Source organism: Lissotriton helveticus, chromosome 3_2, assembly GCF_964261635.1.
Source record: "Lissotriton helveticus chromosome 3_2, aLisHel1.1, whole genome shotgun sequence".
Taxonomy (NCBI): Eukaryota; Metazoa; Chordata; class Amphibia; order Caudata; family Salamandridae; genus Lissotriton; species Lissotriton helveticus.
In genome coordinates, this window is record NC_136062.1 from 490,101,271 (window position 1) to 490,119,406 (window position 18,136).

Genomic DNA, 18,136 nt, shown 5'->3' on the forward strand with positions numbered 1-18,136 from the left:
TACGACACTCCACACCACTCCACTCCATGACACTCCACGTCACTGCACTCCACTCTAAGCATCTCCACTCTGTACCACTCCACTCTACAACACTATACTCTATTCTATGCAGGTCTACTGTACGCCACTCTACGACACTCCACTCCACAGCACTCCATGACACTCCATGTCACTGCACTCCACTCTAAGCATCTCCACTCTGTACCACCCCACTCTACAACCCTATACTCTATTCTATGCAGGTCTACTGTACGCCACTCTACGACACTCCACTCCACAGCACTCCATGACACTCCACGTCACTGCACTCCACTCTAAGCATCTCCACTCTGTACCACTCCACTCTACAACACTATACTCTATTCTATGCAGGTCTACTGTACGCCACTCTACGCCACTCCACTCCACACCACTCCATGACACTCCACGTCACTGCACTCCACTCTAAGCATCTCCACTCTCTACCACTCCACTCTACAACACTATACTCTATTCTATGCAGGTCTACTGTACGCCACTCTACGACACTCCACAGCACTCCATGACACTCCACGTCACTGCACTCCACTCTAAGCATCTCCACTCTGTACCACTCCACTCTACAACACTATACTCTATTCTATGCAGGTCTACTCAACGCCACTCTACGACACTCCACTCCACTCCACTCCACTCCACTCCACAGCACTCCATGACACTCCACGTCACTGCACTCCACTCTAAGCATCTCCACTCTGTACTCTTCTGCTCTATGCCTCTCTACTCCACATCACTCCACTCTACAACACGCCACTCCACTCTACTACACTCTACTCCACTCCATGCCACTGTGGACTCCCCTCCACTTTACAACACTCTACAGCACTCTACTATATGGCTCTCCGTGACACGCTACACCACTCCACTCTACACCACTCTACACCCCTGTACTCTATTCCACTGCACTCTACTCTCTACCCTACGACACTCTATGCCACTCCACTCTACTCCACTCTACTCCACTGCACTCCTCTTGAATCCTTATCTCACTGCTGCACTCTACTCCACTACTCCACACTGCTCCAATCTATGCCACTCTATGCCACCCTGCTCTAAGACACTCTATGCGACTCCACTCTGTGACACTCTACTCTACTTTACTCTATGCTGCACCACTCTACGCCTCTAACCTCTATGCCCCCTATACCACTCCACTTTACACTACTTCACTGTACACCACTCTACAAACACTCCACTCTACTACGCTCCACTCTAGGCCACTCCACTCTACCACACTCCACTGTAATCCACTCCACTTCACTGCAATCCACTGCACTCCACTCTACCACGCTCCACTCTAGGCCACTCCATTCTACAACACTCTACGCCACTCTCCGTCACTCTACTCTAATCCACTCCAGTCTAGGCCACTCCATTCTACAACACTCTACGCCACTCTCCGTCACTCCTCTCTACTCCACTCCACTTCACTGCAATCCACTCCACTCTACTCTACGCCACTCCACTCTCCTCTATGCCACTAACTTTTAGCCATGCTGAACAGCAGCCACGCTGGTGTAGAACATGGCTAAAACACATTGGCAAAGTCCATAGGTCTTGCGTAGGCACAGCCTGTTGGTTTTGCCAATGCTTATTTATGTTTGGCCCTTTCTGAGATGACAGCTGTTTGTCCACAGGCATGGCTGGTGAGCACCAGGGGACAGGGTTCTTGAGGGACTCATGTGTCTTCTGTCCCCTCTCCAGCCACACTCCGAGGACATCATTCCCTACGAGCACGAGCTGTACCGCCAGCCGCACGACTACTACCCGTACCTGAGCAGCGATGGGGACAGCCGCAGCGGTGAGTCCACCCGCAGGGGGCGCTGGAGAGGGATGGAGACGGGGCGAATGAGAGAGGGCATTGGAAGAGAGCAGAGGGGGAGATGAGCAGGGAGGGAAAGGTACCTGAGCAGCGATGGGGACAGCCGCAGGGGTGAGTCCACCAGCAGGAGGCGCCGGAGCACTGGAGAGGGGTGAATGAGAGAGGGCATTGGAAGCGAGGAGAGGGAATGATGATCAGGGTAAGAAAAGGGATGAAGGGTACTGAGAGGGAGAAGGATGGTCAGGGAGAGAGCAAAGGTGAAACAAACAGAGAGTGAGAAGGAGAGAAGAAACAGAAGAGTGTGAAAGAAAGTGTGTCAGAGTTTGAGAGAGAGAGGGCAGGATGGGTTTTGGAAAGACAGAGAGGAGAAGGGATAGAGGAGGGAGAAGAGCATACTGAGCAGAGAGGGATGGAGAGAGCGATGTGTCTGTGAGCTGAACTGGAGAGAGAGCAGAGGGAGGCAGAGAGGAGGGTTGGGAGAGAGAAGTCTAGGCCGAGAGGACGGTTGGGAGAGAGGGGTCTGGGCAGGTGCAGATAGAAGGGATGGGACACAGAAGTCTGGTCAGATAGAAGGGTTCGGAGACAGAAGTCTGGGCCGATAGAAGGGTTCGGAGACAGAAGTCTGGTCAGATAGAAGGGTTGGGAGACAGAAGTCTGGTCAGATAGAAGGGTTCGGAGACAGAAGTCTGGTCAGATAGAAGAGTTCGGAGACAGAAGTCTGGGCAGAAAGAAGGGTTCGGAGACAGAAGTCTGGTCAGATAGAAGGGTTCGGAGACAGAAGTCTGGGCAGAAAGAAGGGTTCGGAGACAGAAGTCTGGTCAGATAGAAGGGTTCGGAGACAGAAGTCTGGTCAGATAGAAGGGTTCGGAGACAGAAGTCTGGGCAGAAAGAAGGGTTCGGAGACAGAAGTCTGGTCAGATAGAAGGGTTCGGAGACAGAAGTCTGGTCAGATAGAAGGGTTCGGAGACAGAAGTCTGGTCAGATAGAAGGGTTCGGAGACAGAAGTCTGGTCAGATAGAAGGGTTCGGAGACAGAAGTCTGGGCAGAAAGAAGGGTTCGGAGACAGAAGTCTGGCCAGATAGAAGAGTTCGGAGACAGAAGTCTGGTCAGATAGAAGGGTTCGGAGGCAGAAGTCTGGTCAGATAGAAGGGTTCGGAGACAGAAGTCTGGTCAGAGAGAAGGGTTCGGAGACAGAAGTCTGGTCAGATAGAAGGGTTCGGAGACAGAAGTCTGGGCAGAAAGACGGGTTCGGAGACAGAAGTCTGGTCAGATAGAAGGGTTCGGAGACAGAAGTCTGGGCAGAAAGACGGGTTCGGAGACAGAAGTCTGGTCAGATAGAAGGGTTCGGAGACAGAAGTCTGGGCAGAAAGAAGGGTTCGGAGACAGAAGTCTGGTCAGAAAGAAGGGTTCGGAGACAGAAGTCTGGCCAGATAGAAGAGTTCGGAGACAGAAGTCTGGTCAGATAGAAGGGTTCGGAGGCAGAAGTCTGGTCAGATAGAAGGGTTCGGAGACAGAAGTCTGGTCAGAGAGAAGGGTTCGGAGACAGAAGTCTGGTCAGATAGAAGGGTTCGGAGACAGAAGTCTGGTCAGATAGAAGGGTTCGGAGACAGAAGTCTGGGCAGAAAGACGGGTTCGGAGACAGAAGTCTGGTCAGATAGAAGGGTTCGGAGACAGAAGTCTGGGCAGAAAGAAGGGTTCGGAGACAGAAGTCTGGTCAGATAGAAGGGTTCGGAGACAGAAGTCTGGTCAGATAGAAGGGTTCGGAGACAGAAGTCTGGTCAGATAGAAGGGTTCGGAGACAGAAGTCTGGTCAGATAGAAGGGTTCGGAGAAAGAAGTCTGGTCAGATAGAAGGGTTCGGAGACAGAAGTCTGGTCAGATAGAAGGGTTCGGAGACAGAAGTCTGGTCAGATAGAAGGGTTCGGAGACAGAAGTCTGGTCAGATAGAAGGGTTCGGAGACAGAAGTCTGGCCAGATAGAAGGGTTGGGAGACAGAAGTCTGGGCAGAAAGAAGGGTTCGGAGACAGAAGTCTGGTCAGATAGAAGGGTTCGGAGACAGAAGTCTGGTCAGATAGAAGGGTTCGGAGACAGAAGTCTGGGCAGAAAGAAGGGTTCGGAGACAGAAGTCTGGTCAGATAGAAGGGTTCGGAGACAGAAGTCTGGTCAGATAGAAGGGTTCGGAGACCGAAGTCTGGTCAGATAGAAGGGTTCGGAGACAGAAGTCTGGGCAGATAGAAGGGTTCGGAGACAGAAGTCTGGCCAGATAGAAGGGTTGGGAGACAGAAGTCTGGGCAGAAAGAAGGGTTCGGAGACAGAAGTGTGGGCAGATAGAAGGGTTCGGAGACAGAAGTCTGGTCAGATAGAAGGGTTCGGAGACAGAAGTCTGGCCTGATAGAAGGGTTGGGAGACAGAAGTCTGGGCAGAAAGAAGGGTTCGGAGACAGAAGTCTGGTCAGATAGAAGGGTTCGGAGACAGAAGTCTGGTCAGATAGAAGGGTTGAGACACAGAAGTCTAGGCAGAGAGGACGGTTGGGAGACAGAAGTCTGGGCAGATAGAAGGGTTCGGAGACAGAAGTCTTGGCAGATAGAAGGGTTCGGAGACAGAAGTCTGGGCAGATAGAAGGGTTCGGAGACAGAAGTCTGGCCAGACAGAAGGGTTGGGAGACAGGAGTCTGGGCAGAAAGAAGGGTTCGGAGACCGAAGTCTGGTCAGATAGAAGGGTTGGGAGACAGAAGTCTAGGCAGAGAGGACGGTTGGGAGACAGAAGTCTGGTCAGATAGAAGGGTTGGGAGACAGAAGTCTGGTCAGATAGAAGGGTTGGGAGACAGAAGTCTGGTCAGATAGAAGGGTTGGGAGACAGAAGTCTGGGCAGAAAGAAGGGTTCGGAGACAGAAGTCTGGTCAGATAGAAGGGTTCGGAGACAGAAGTCTGGGCAGAAAGAAGGGTTCGGAGACAGAAGTCTGGTCAGATAGAAGGGTTCGGAGACAGAAGTCTGGTCAGAAAGATGGGTTGAGGCACAGAAGTCTGGTCAGATAGAAGGGTTCGGAGACAGAAGTCTGGGCAGATAGAAGGGTTCGGAGACAGATGTCTGGTCAGATAGAAGGGTTCGGAGACAGAAGTCTGGTCAGATAGAAGGGTTCGGAGACAGAAGTCTGGTCAGATAGAAGAGTTCGGAGACAGAAGTCTGGTCAGATAGAAGGGTTGGGGGACAGAAGTCTGGTCAGATAGAAGGGTTCAGAGACAGAAGTCTGGTCAGATAGAAGGGTTCGGAGACAGAAGTCTGGCCAGATAGAAGAGTTCGGAGACAGAAGTCTGGTCAGATAGAAGGGTTCGGAGACAGAAGTCTGGTCAGATAGAAGGGTTCGGAGACAGAAGTCTGGTCAGATAGAAGGGTTCGGAGACAGAAGTCTGGGCAGATAGAAGGGTTCGGAGACAGAAGTCTGGTCAGATAGAAGGGTTCGGAGACAGAAGTCTGGTCAGATAGAAGTGTTGGGAGACAGAAGTCTGGACAGAAAGAAGGTTTGAGACACAGAAGTCTGGCAGAAAGAAGGTTTGAGACACAGAAGTCTGGCAGAAAGAAGGGTTCGGAGACAGAAGTCTGTCCAGAGCTTAGCATTGGGAGGGGCATCTAGGCAGACAGGAGGGTTGGGAGCGAGGAGTCTAGGTAGAGAGGAGGCTTGGGGGACAGAAGTCTAGGCCGAGAGGACGGTTGAGAGAGAGGGGTCTGGGCAGGTGCAGATAGAAGGTTTGGGACACAAAGGTCTGGGCAGATTGACTAGGGGAGAGATGCTGGACTGTCTTACGAGTTTTTCTGACGGAATCCTTTTGGTTCCTACTGGACTCTGCAGAGCAGTGAAGGCGGCGTTAGAGCCGAATGCAATGAAGCTTGGTTTAGAATGTTGAGCTCATAGTTCCACACAGAAGAAAAAAGAAGTAATATTAAGCTCTGTGTTTGGAGCAGTCATTGGCGGATATCCAGGTTGGGGTGAACGCTACAACTGGTGACGAGCTGGGGGATAAGTAACCCGAAGAATGACCCTGCTGTGCCTGAGAGTTTGCCGTGATCCAGGCAGACTGCTCATGCATGCCACACGTGTCGCTGTCGAAGTACAGAATTGACGCTTCATGCATGTGGAGTCAAAGCACAGCTCCAGCCGCTGTGTAGAAGTCGAAGATTATGAAAACAGTGCAAGGATACCCACGTCGTTGGCCGAGAACCGATCGCTCAAGCTATACATAACGGCATCGCGCTGCCACGCAAGGTAGATTTGTACATTATATAGAGTGATTCTGCTAAAGGCGGTTACATACAGACACCGAAAAGAAGCTCTAAAGACTGTTGTAGTCAAATGCTGACAAAATACGTAAAAGCTCTGGCTGACAAAATACATTTTAAAAAACGCACATGGTCATTGCTCATACCAGAGCCTCGATTAGCAGATCTGTACAATGTAAGTACCCAAGAAGAAGCACAAGGGTTGTGCTTACTGTTCGATACCTGAAGCGAACCACCAGTAAAGCTGCCAGGTGACAGCACAGAACTACTCTAGAGGTCTTCAGAAAGTGAAGGGTTCCGTTTGCAGAGCAAGGAGAAGGTCAGTGTCCAAGGGATCGTCCACATCGACAGTGAAGCTGGTTCCTCACAAGGATTTACAAATAGAGCGACCATGGCTCGAATGGACAGCAAAATGTATCAGAGAGAGCTCCGCCTTCAATGTCATCCACTCTCACAACAAGTTACCATGCTGCTGCCTTCCTGAAACAACCACCACCTTTCGATACTGCAAAATACTGGCAAAAGGTGGATTGCGTGGATTGAGACATCTGATGATTTCATTGATGCACTTGAAGAGTCTGATAACAAAAAGATTAGTATCTCAAAATCTTGCTGGTGATGGTGTGAAAGAAGTCATAAAGAAAATGCAGCGAGATGACGAAGAAATCACATACTGTCAATTAAAGAAATGCTGAATATCAAATTCAATCTAGTACCAAACATTGTTTACGAAAGATACAATTTCAGTCAAGAATGACAAAGTGTTTCTGAAACCATTGAGGACTTTGTGGAGAGACTCGATACTCTCATCTAACACTGTAAGTTCAATAAATTCAATGACGAAGAAGCTATGCTTCTGAGAGTCATTGATGGATGCTTATCAGACTCCTTCAGATGATGAATCACAAGAGAAACTCTTAGATTGGAGCAAGTGTTGATGGCTGCCAGAGCTGAAGAGTGAGCTGAAAGACTGGCTTCTGACATGGAGGTCAGGGATGCTCTGAGTAATAAGCGGAAAAAGTATTTCAAGGCAAAAGACAGAAGGACATAAAGTGATGTCTACATGTAAAAAGACGTTGTGTTTAGATGTGTATTTTCATTTCCACATGAAGGTAAATGTCCCTCCATTGGACATATAGGTATAGATGTAGGAAGGAGAACCATTTTGTGACAATTTACAAAGCGAGGAGAAAGTAAGTGTGTCACGTGTGAAGACAAAATGGCCACCAGAACTTTCCAGAAGCAATATTCAACGCAGGCTCACAAGGCCAAGCGGCAACATCAGTTGAGGCAAATCGACACTGAGTTAAGTTGATCGTCATCTAAATCATTGTCAAAAATTGCCTCACTATCGTGTGAAAGTGAAGAAGATGGGTGTGCCATGCCGAAAATTACCTCAGAGAAATGTGCACATGTTGGACTGATCGCATGTGAGTAAAAATGTCAGTCACATACAATTCGACATGCTAAAGCACCAATATCATGAAAACATTGTCCAATGCTTACATTGAAAGTAAATAGATGTTCAATACCTTTTATCATCGACAGTGGTGCCTCAATAAACATAATGCCTGAAGAGAAATATAATGAACTGTCTCCATTACTGTGACTCACACCATAAAAAACAAAAGTGCATACATGGGATACATCAACTTCCATAAAAAGTCACAGTTTGGTTGTTGCAACCAAGGAAAATAAGAAAACGAAGGTGTAAGGGCCCATCCATATGCTTCAAGGTACAATGTATTAAGTGCCTGTCTACGCAGTTTCAGCACAGCTGCTGATATGGAACTGATTTCCGTTAATTACAATATGAATGATGCTCATCACAAAATTGTAAGTCAATTCCCATAGTTGTTTCATGGGTTAGGAAAGCTTAAAACTATTAAAGTGAATATGCATATTTAAAGAAGATGTCCATCCTGTTGCTAAGAGACACAGACAATTTGCTTTGCACTTACAAAAAGCTGTTGAAAAAGCACTTGAGCATTACTTAAGAATGACATTATTGCGCATTCTACTGGTCCGTCTGCATGGGTTTCTAACATAATGGTAGCGCCCAAAAAGGACAGTGAAGGAGCTGTATGTATATGCGTTGACATGCGTCAGGCAAACAAGACAACTGAAAAAGAGCCACTTCCAGGTCCACATATTGCTGACATAATAACCCCAGCTAAACAGTGCAAAAGTGTTCTCTCACCTTGATTTAAATAAAGGTTTTCATCAGTTGGAACTCGAAAAAGATTGCAGGTACATTACAACATTTTCTACACATGTTGGTCTGTTTCATTATAAAGACTCCGTTTTAGTGTGTCATTGTCTGTTGAAATTTTCCAAGACATCCTTTCGAGGTATCATACAGTCTGTGATGAATTCATTCACATATGGGGATTACACAATGGTTTTCGGAGCTACACAGAAGGAGCACGATAAAGCTCTCACACAAGTGTGTTATTGACTTATAGATGCAGGTTTCACATTAAATGCAGACAAATGTGAGTTTCAGAAGACAAAGTTAAAATTCTTTGGCCACATCTTTTCAGATGGGGGCATGACACCTGATCCTGCAAAAGTACAAGCACTATCAAATATTGATACCCCACAAGATGTTTCTATGCTACATTCGTTTCTTGGCATGTACTGTTCACGATACATAAGAGACTTTGCTATTGTAAGTGCACCATTACAAGAGTTGAAGAGAACAAATGTTTCACTTGAGTGATCGCAAGAATGCACGAAAAGTCAAACAACTCATTGAAAGTGCTGCTGAAATGGCTTTCTTCATTCCAAAGCTTCATACTGAGGATGTTGTTGATGCGAGCCCTGTAGGGTTAGGCGCTGTTTTTGCACAGCATCGTGGACATCCAAATGCTCAAAGGCATATTGTGGCGTACGCAAATAGAAGTTTGTCTCTGTCAGAACATGCTTACCCACAACCTGAGAAAGAGAGTTTAGCTGTGTTACGGGCTAGTGAATACTCCCTGTGTTCTTTACATTGGTAACTGATCATCAAGCTTTACTGACTACATTTGGCAATCCAAAAGCCAAGATGCCTCCTCGCAGTGAAAGATGAGATTATGAATGCAAGAGTACAATTATACCATTGTTCATCGTACAGGAAAGGATCCGAATCCTGCTGACTACTTTTCCAGAGTGCATATTCGAGATCAAGATACTCCATCCAAGACGGCTGTGGACTATGTCAATTTCATTGTTAATACAAATACATCACCTGCCATATTGTTAGCCCAGATTGTCACTGCCACAAGTCATGATAGTGACATGCTGAAATTGAAAGAGAGAATCACACATCATTCATGGAACCGACACACTCGATCCCTCACCAATGATGGTGAATACAAAAAATATAAGAACGTTAAAGATTAACTGTCATTAACTGAGGACGGAGTCATACTAAGAGGGTTGAGAATCCTAGTGTCTGAGTGTCTGCGACAAAGAATGATTGAAGTGCTCATGAAGGACATTGTGGAATAGTTGCCACAAAGAGAGCTCCGTGAGATCGAGTTTGGTTCCCATGCCTAGATAAGTGAGTTGAAAAGGAACTCATGGCTTGTCACCTATGCAACTGCTTTTCTACAAATGTGACTCAACATACGTTGAATATGTCCAAACTCCCTAAACATGCTTGGGAGAGAATAGCCATTGATTTCTTTGGCCCACTTGATAACGGACATCATTTACGAGTAATTGTGGATGAACATTCCTGCTTCCTGATCATAGAAGCTCAGCTCGTCATGAGCGCACGACAGGTAAACCTCATGACGAGCTGAGCTCGTCATCGGCGCAGAAGGGGTTAATACACTATTCATGAACGAGGGATTAAGAAACTGGATAACATCTTTGCAACATGGGGCATTCCAGCCATTGTGAAGTCTGATAATGCCCTGTCCTTTAATAGCCAGGAATTTAAAAATTTCCTACAGCGTCTGAACATAAAGCATCCGAAAAGCACACCTTTATGGCCGCAGGCCAACGGCCTCATTGAGCATATTATGCAAGAAAGCGGTACCGCATTCTACTCTAGAAAGGCTCAAGTTGAAAACTGTACTGAACTCTACACTACGAGCCTATCGTTCAGCAACGCATTCGGCTACCGGTGAAAGTCCTGCGACTTTGATGTTCGGGAGAGCAAAGACAACCAAGTTACCTCAATGGACCAACCAATGAGAAAGCAGTGAAGGTACCACTTACATAAAGGACTTGGTTAACAAGCAGAAAATGAACGCCTATGCAGACAAGAGACAACGGGCAAAGAATCTCATGTTCCAAGAAGGAGACCTTGTGATAGCCCAGAATATGCGATGAAGGAAGTCTGATGCACCTCTAGATGTTGAACCCTTTCCAGTGGTATCCACCAAGGCACATATGGTAACTGCCCAGCATCCTCGGAAGTCTGTAACCAGAGACTCTTCTCACTTTAGACATTTAATGTCTGGGCAGAAAGATAGAAGGTTTAGGAGACTGTTGACGGGCAAATAGTAGGTTTGGGAGGCAGACGTCTGGATAGACAGAAGGGTTTGGAGAAAGAAGACTGGGCAGACAGAAGGGATGGAGACAGACGTCTGGATAGATAGAAGGCTTGGAAGACGTAAGTCTGGGCAGATAGAAGGGATGTAGACAGACGTCTGGATAGATAGAAGACTTGAGAGGCATAAGTCTGGGCAGACAGAAGGGTTGAAGACAGACGTCTGGATAGATAGAAGGCTTGGAAGACGTAAGTCTGGGCAGACAGAAGGGATGGAGACAGACGTCTGGATAGATAGAAGGCTTGGAAGACGTAAGTCTGGGCAGATAGAAGGGATGTAGACAGACGTCTGGATAGATAGAAGGCTTGGGAGACTTAAGTCTGGACAGATAGAAGGGATGGGAGACAGACGTCTGGGCAGATAGAATATTTGAAAGACAGAAGTCTGGGCAGATTGAAGAATTGGGAGACAGGAGTCTGGGTAGGCTAGAGGGAAGACAGATGTCTTGGCAGATAGAAGGGCTGGAAGCCCCACGTCTGGGCAGATATAAGGGTTATGAGACAAAGGTCTGGGCAGATTATAAGGTTTGGAATCAAAATCCTGGGTCGACAGGCGGTTTTGAAGAATGAAGTCTGGCCAGATAGATGGGTTGGGAGACAGAAGTTAGGACAGATAAGCTGGAAGACAGACTTCCGGACAGATAGAAGGCCTGGAAGGCAGACATCTGGGCAGAAAGAAGGGATGGAGACAGATGTCTGGGCAGAAAGAAGGGATGGAGACAGAAGTCTGTGCAGATAGAAGGGTTGCAGACAAGTCGGGGAAGAAAGGTTTGGAGACAGATGCCTGGGCAGATTGAAGTCCTAGTAGACATAAGTCTGGGCAGATAGAAGGGAAGAGATATATCTAAGAAGATGAAGGGTTTGCATGAGAACAGACTGAACAGGTAGAAGAACTGATGAGGAAATGGTTGGGTAGATATATGTATGTATGTGTCTTGTATAGGGGTTGGGAGACAGAAGTCTCGACAGACAGAAGGCCTGGGAGAGAAAAGATGTTGCAGGTCTGGGCAGATAAAGGCGTGGAGAAAGATGCCAGGGCAGATAAAGCGAATGTTACAGAGAAGTCTCGGCAGATAAGGGCGTTGTTCGAGAGAGGTCTGGGCAGATAAAGTGATTGTTAGAGAGATGACTGGGCAGATAAAGGAGTGGAGAAAAATGTCTGGGCAGATAAAGGGAATGTTACAGACAGGTCTTGGCAGATAAGGACATTGTTATAGAGAGGGCTGGGCAGATAAAGTGATTGGTAGAGAGAGGTCTGGGCAGATAAAGTGATTGGTAGAGAGTCGTCTGGGCAGATAAAGGCGTGGAGAAAGATGTCTGGGCAGATACAGGGACTGATAGAGAGAGGTCTCGGTAGATTGAGTAGTTGCTGAAGTGAGCATATAAAATGACTTGGACAGAGAGGATGCTGATCAGAAAGAAAGGGTATGATAAGGGGATATGATAGAAAACCAGGTTGGGAGGGAGAGGTCTGGACAGATATAAGGATTGTGAGAAAAGAGGATAGGCATTTAGTAGGGTTGGGAGATAGAAGCATAGGCAGATACTGGGGTAGGATAGAAGTCTGGGCAGATAACAGTATTGAAGGGACAGATTTTGACAAAAAGTCTGGTTTGGAAGAGAGATAGCTGGGCAGGTAAATGGACTCAGAAACTGAATGCTGGGCAGATAAAGAGGCCGGAAGGGAAGGTTGGGCAGATAGAAGGGGTGAGACCAAGACAGGTTAGCAGTGAATGTTGGGCAGCACCCGTGCTGGGAGATGTAACCCCACCTCTCCCAAGCACTCAATGATATTTGGAGATGAGGACAGGCCTGGGGTCTAACTTGCGATGGACAGCACTGGGGGAGCTGGGGCTGGAGAAGATTTTAAACCTGTTGTGACCAGGGCCGGACTGGGAATGCACACCCGCCCTGGCAATTAAGTCGGAAAGGCGGGAGTGGCGCTGGGGTGGTGGTGGGAAACACCGCTGTTGCACTTTTGTTAAAGGGGGCATTTATCGCAGCACTGTTGCAAAACTGGCCCCCGGTAACAAAAATGGCCCCCACCAGTCCAAAACTGGACCCCACCATTCCGGCCCACCGAGAAAACACCCGGTGCCCGCTGCAGCCAGTCCGGCCCTGGTTGTGACCCTGTAATGAGGCTTCTCATTGTAACCAAGAAGTGACCCCTCCCGTTCTCTCATGTACCCTAGATCACTACTGGGAGTGCCATGCCCCCCACATACACAGTGAATTTGACGTCTTCTCTGACAACCACTTCACAGAGCTGCAGAGCGTCCAACCACCTCAGCTGCAGCAGCTTTACCGCCACATGGAGCTGGAACAGTTGCATGTCCTGGAGCCTCCAGCATCGACCACCCACCTCGGCCTCAACCAGCAGGTACGCGCCCACATCTCAGCAAGAGGGCTTCGGGGAGCACACCTCAGCCTCAACCCGCAGGTATGCGCACACACCTCAGCAAGAGGGTTTCAGGGACCACACCTCAACCTCAACCAGCAGGTACGCGCACACACCTCAGCAAGAGGGCTTCAGGGACCACATCTCAGCATCAACCAGCAGGTAGGTGCACGCATCTCAGCAAGAGGGCTTCAGGGAGCACACCTCAACCTCAACTAGCAGGAATGCGCACACACCTCAGCAAAAGGGCTTCAGGGAGCACACCTCAACCTCAACCAGCAGGTACGCGCACATACCTCAGCAAGGAGGCTTCAGGGACAACACCTCAACCTCAACCATCAGGTACGCGCACACACCTCAGCAAGAGGGCTTCAGGGAAAACACCTCAACCTCAACCAGCAGGCACGCGCACATACCTCAGCAAGGAGGCTTCAGGGACAACACCTCAACCTCAACCATCAGGTACGCGCACACACCTCAGCAAGAGGGCTTCAGGGAAAACACCTCAACCTCAACCAGCAGGAACGTGCACACACCTCAGCAAGAGGGCTTCAGGGACAGCACCTGAACCGCAACCAGCAGGTAAGCGCACACACCTCAGCAAGAGGGCTTTAGGGAGCACACCTCAGCCTCAACCCGCAGGTACACGCCCACATCTCAGCAAGAGGGCTTCAGGGACAGCACCTGAACCGCAACCAGCAGGTAAGCGCACACACCTCAGCAAGAGGGCTTTAGGGAGCACACCTCAGCCTCAACCCGCAGGTACACGCCCACATCTCACCAAGAGGGCTTCAGGGACAACACCTCAACCTCAACCAGCAGGTACGCGCACACACCTCAGCAAGAGGGCTTTAGGGAGCACACCTCAGCCTCAACCCGCAGGTACACGCCCACATCTCAGCAAGAGGGCTTCAGGGACAGCACCTGAACCGCAACCAGCAGGTAAGCGCACACACCTCAGCAAGAGGGCTTTAGGGAGCACACCTCAGCCTCAACCCGCAGGTACACGCCCACATCTCACCAAGAGGGCTTCAGGGACAACACCTCAACCTCAACCAGCAGGTACGCGCACACACCTCAGCATGGAGGCTTTAGGGACCACACCTCAATCAGCAGATATGCGTACACATCTAAGCAAGGGGGCTTCAGAGAGCACACTTCAATTTTCAATTTCAATTCAATTTTATTATTATGTTTTGGCTCTCAGTGAGGGCCACATAAAATTTAAAAGACAAATACAGAGAAAAAAAAGAAATAGAAAAAATACAATCATACATACAAAACTGATTACATCCATAGAATCATTGACACGAGAAAGCAATATCCGGCCTCTCCGGATTCCTTAATAAATAGCTAAAAAACCTTTAAAAAAGTTAAAAATATAGAAGCAGAACATTTCATTTGGGGGGCAGTGTAAGAATAGTAGAAAAGTATTCACATCAAAAATACCCAATTGGAAACATATCGATTTTAACCATTTGAACCGCAATGGACGGAGTGCAGGACAAATCAACATAACATGCAATCGATCCTGAATACTCAAATTACAGAGGTTGCACATGGGAGAAGTTCCATACCATTTAGCTAGAAGTGAGTTTAAGGGCAATAGATCATATCTTAAAAGAAACCATAATCTACGAACACCATGGGGTATATTCCAAATGGCATAAGGTTGGGCCATCTTCATAGTATAAGAATTGAGGAGAAGATCACAACCCCCTTTTTCTTGTATAATATTCTTATCTATTTGATAACATAGTTCCCACGATGCCTGTTTTAACACAAGTTTTAGCTGTGACGATGAATATAAGAATAACACACTTTCATCTAGCTTTAAAAGTGACACAGCTCTTCTGAAATTCCTTACTAATCGTGAGAACTCTTTAAAGTTGCCCAGCAGTTCCTTTTTAAGAAGGGCTCTCATCGACCCTAGTTCGGCTTTAGCCAAGCAAGCCACCCATCTTACTAAGGCACATAGTCCCTGGACCCAGCTGCTCCTGTGGCCAAAATCAAGCCTGCATGCTGCCAAGGAGCACGAGGTATTAAGGGAAGATAGGGATCTTAGGAGTTTCCCCTCTTTTTTATTACAGAAATCCCAGTGCTTCAATTCTATAAGTTCTATGCCATAAAGTATCGTAGGGGGAATCTTAGCCCTAAACACTTCAAGAAGACAAGCAAAGTGTCTCTTTCCAGTGGCAGAATAAAGGGATTTTAAGCCTTTACCATGTGCAAGTGCTTTGCGTGAGCTGTGCTCGATATGGGGCCTCTCACTCAGATTGGCCGCAATGATTTTACCCAAGAAGGTGTAAGTTTTAACAACCTCTAGTTTCTGACCACCAATACGCCATCCAAAATTTACGGACCGGCATTTCTTTTTTCCAGCAATACACATAATTTTGCTTTTGGATATATTAATCTTCCTAAAATGTGCATCAGCAAAAATGTGTAAAGCTTGCAACCGGTTAGCGAGACCTTTGGGGGTTAAATCTAAAACAAGAATATCGTCAGCGTACATGAGACAAGAGATAGGAGTCCCACCTACCATTGGAGCTATACCCCCACAAGCTGACAGGGAGACAGGAAGATCTGCAGTGTATAAAGAGAATAAAAGCGGTGCTAAAAGACAGCCTTGTTTAAGGCCGTTCAGAGAGGGAATCTTATGCGAGAGTCCCCTCTCGCCCCCTTGGAGAACACTACACCATGTTTCCGAGTGAAGAGCTCGTAACAGCTCCAATAGATATAGTGGTAAACCAAGGGCTGCTAATTTTCTCCACAGCGTTCGACGATCGACTTTATCGAACGCCGTGGAGAAATCAATAAACGCAGCCTACACCACTCCTCCTCTTACACGTGAGTATTTGTCAGAGATCACATGAAGGGTAGTGAGATTGTCTAATGTACCGTGTCCCCTACGGAAACCAGTTTGTTCACAAGGTAGAATATTATTCTCCTCGACCCAGTTTTCAAGCAAGCTTAAAATACATTTGGCAAAAACCTTTCCAACTGAGTCGAGGAGAGCGATCAAACGGTAATTCATGGGGCAATCCCTGGCTCCCTTCTTAAAAATAAGGACCAATATACTTCCCTTCCAAGAGGCGGGGACAATTTTAGTGTCAAAGCAGGATTTGAATAATGGATAAAGAATCTTGCTCCATAGTAGAGGTTCCTGCTTTAAAACCGTCATGGGGAGTTCATCCGGTCCCATTGCGCCGGACGAACGCATGTTCCTTATAGCCGTTTCTATTGTTTTCTCTGTTGGGTAATTAATCGGATCCTGGAATGTTAGTTCAGGGACAATATCTGAAGCCGGGGCTTCGTTCCCTGCATACAGCTTCCTAACATAAGAGGACCATACCTCTTCAGAGATAGGAATAGGAAGAGGAATGCTTCTAGTGCCACATCCCCTCCCGACTATGGACCAAAATTCTCTAGTTTTACCATGCTCAACTGCCTCCCGCAGATTTGTCCATACTAAATCTTCCTTCTCCTTTTTTAATCTCACTTTTAGTCTGATTCTCCTTCTTTTTAACCTTGATATTTCCTTGGCTAGTTCACCTGATCTGCCTAGATATTGCATTCGCACTAATTTATTTATTTCCTTATTCAGGATGCGCAATGCACTAGGAACAAATGCCTTTTTCCCCGAGCCACCGACCTTTTTTGCATCTAGAGTGATCTTTCTCATAAATTTTTCAAAATTCTCAATTTCAGAACCATACCAGCCATTTAATTCTAGTATAGTTTTACATAGAATATCATGCACACCTCTTATGATAGTAGTGTTCCAACAACATCTACCCGAAGATCCCTGGAAGGAGACGCCATTATTACCAAGAGACCAAGATTCAATGGGTGGAGGTGTGAGAGAGAGAGTTATGGTAATTATGCTGTGATCACTAAGAGAGGTAGGGGCTATCATCAAGTCCTGAACGTATGGAAAAATAGCAAAGTCCGAGATCACATAGTCAAGGATAGAGGCACTGACCGAAGACTTATGAGTAAATTTCGCGGGCACGTCAGAGGGGAATCTCCCATTTAAAATAAGCCCCTCAACAACGGCTAGTTCCTCAAGGAGAATCTTCCCTCTTTTATTAGTTACTATTTTATCAGGGAGGAGCGATTGTGGGATAAAATGGGCCTCTTCTTTGGATTTATTTCTAAATAAATTTAGACTAGCATTAGAGATTTTGCAATTCAAATCTCCAACTAAAATAACATCAGGTGGAAAGGAAACATTCTTAATCTGTCCGATGTACTGAAATACATGCTTCAATAAAATATTATAACACCCTTCGGGAGGGATATACACATTAATAATTACGACACCCGATTTATTTGGAAAGCTGGGGAGATTCGATATTCTTATAGCTTGAAAGAGATTACTAGGGTCAATATAATGGGAGAATCTCCAGCACAGTTTATTGGATAACAAGCAAACTATTCCCCCTTTAGCATGGCCTTTTTTTGATGGGGCGGCGGGAGGTTCCAACACATAGTAATCCTTCCCTCCATAGATATTCTCAGTGCACCATGTTTCTTGAATGCAGATCACATTTGCTCCTAACGAGAATAAAAAATCAAGCTTATCAGGACTACTATGTAGCCCGGCTGCATTCCAGGAGATAATTTTTAATTGATTGTTAAAGATGGTGGAATAGTTTGGAATTGTCTGTGCTCTTTGTTGCCAGGGCACTATGCAGCCAATTCCACCGATAATTCTCCTCTAGTGGCACAGAGTTCTGGATTAGTGGAGGGAGCGGTGCCTTAGAGACTGACCGTTTCCCCTTAGAGACCAAGATCTTTAGATCCTCAAACGGAGAAGTTACCCCACCTAACTTATCTCCCTTTTGGGTCATCCCGTGGGGAGATGAGGTCATATCAGAACCGAAAATGGGCAGCACATCAATACCTCTGCATTGGAAAGTCTCTACTTGCTGTAGTATCAAATTTACAATAAATTTAGAATAGAATTTGACTCTTATACTGGTTACACTATCTTCACCTAGCAGGGAAACTAACTCTATATCCCTTGATTGAATAAGGTGAAGACTTTCCTG

General features: G+C 46.9%; 1 protein-coding gene across 2 annotated transcripts in view; it reads left to right on the forward strand.

Moving 5' to 3' along the window:
- The window catches only part of SPI1 (Spi-1 proto-oncogene), a 164,235-nt gene that overhangs the window by 95,990 nt on the left and 50,109 nt on the right, over positions 1–18,136 (forward strand). Inside the window, exons 2-3 of one of the 2 annotated variants that reach the window (XM_078684450.1) lie at positions 1,744–1,840; positions 12,874–13,061. In XM_078684450.1, coding sequence (XP_078540576.1) covers positions 1,744–1,840; positions 12,874–13,061 — 285 coding nt within the window. Of the gene's footprint in view, positions 1–1,743; positions 1,841–12,873; positions 13,122–18,136 lie in introns of both variants that reach the window. The other variant, XM_078684449.1, reaches the window with a different exon arrangement.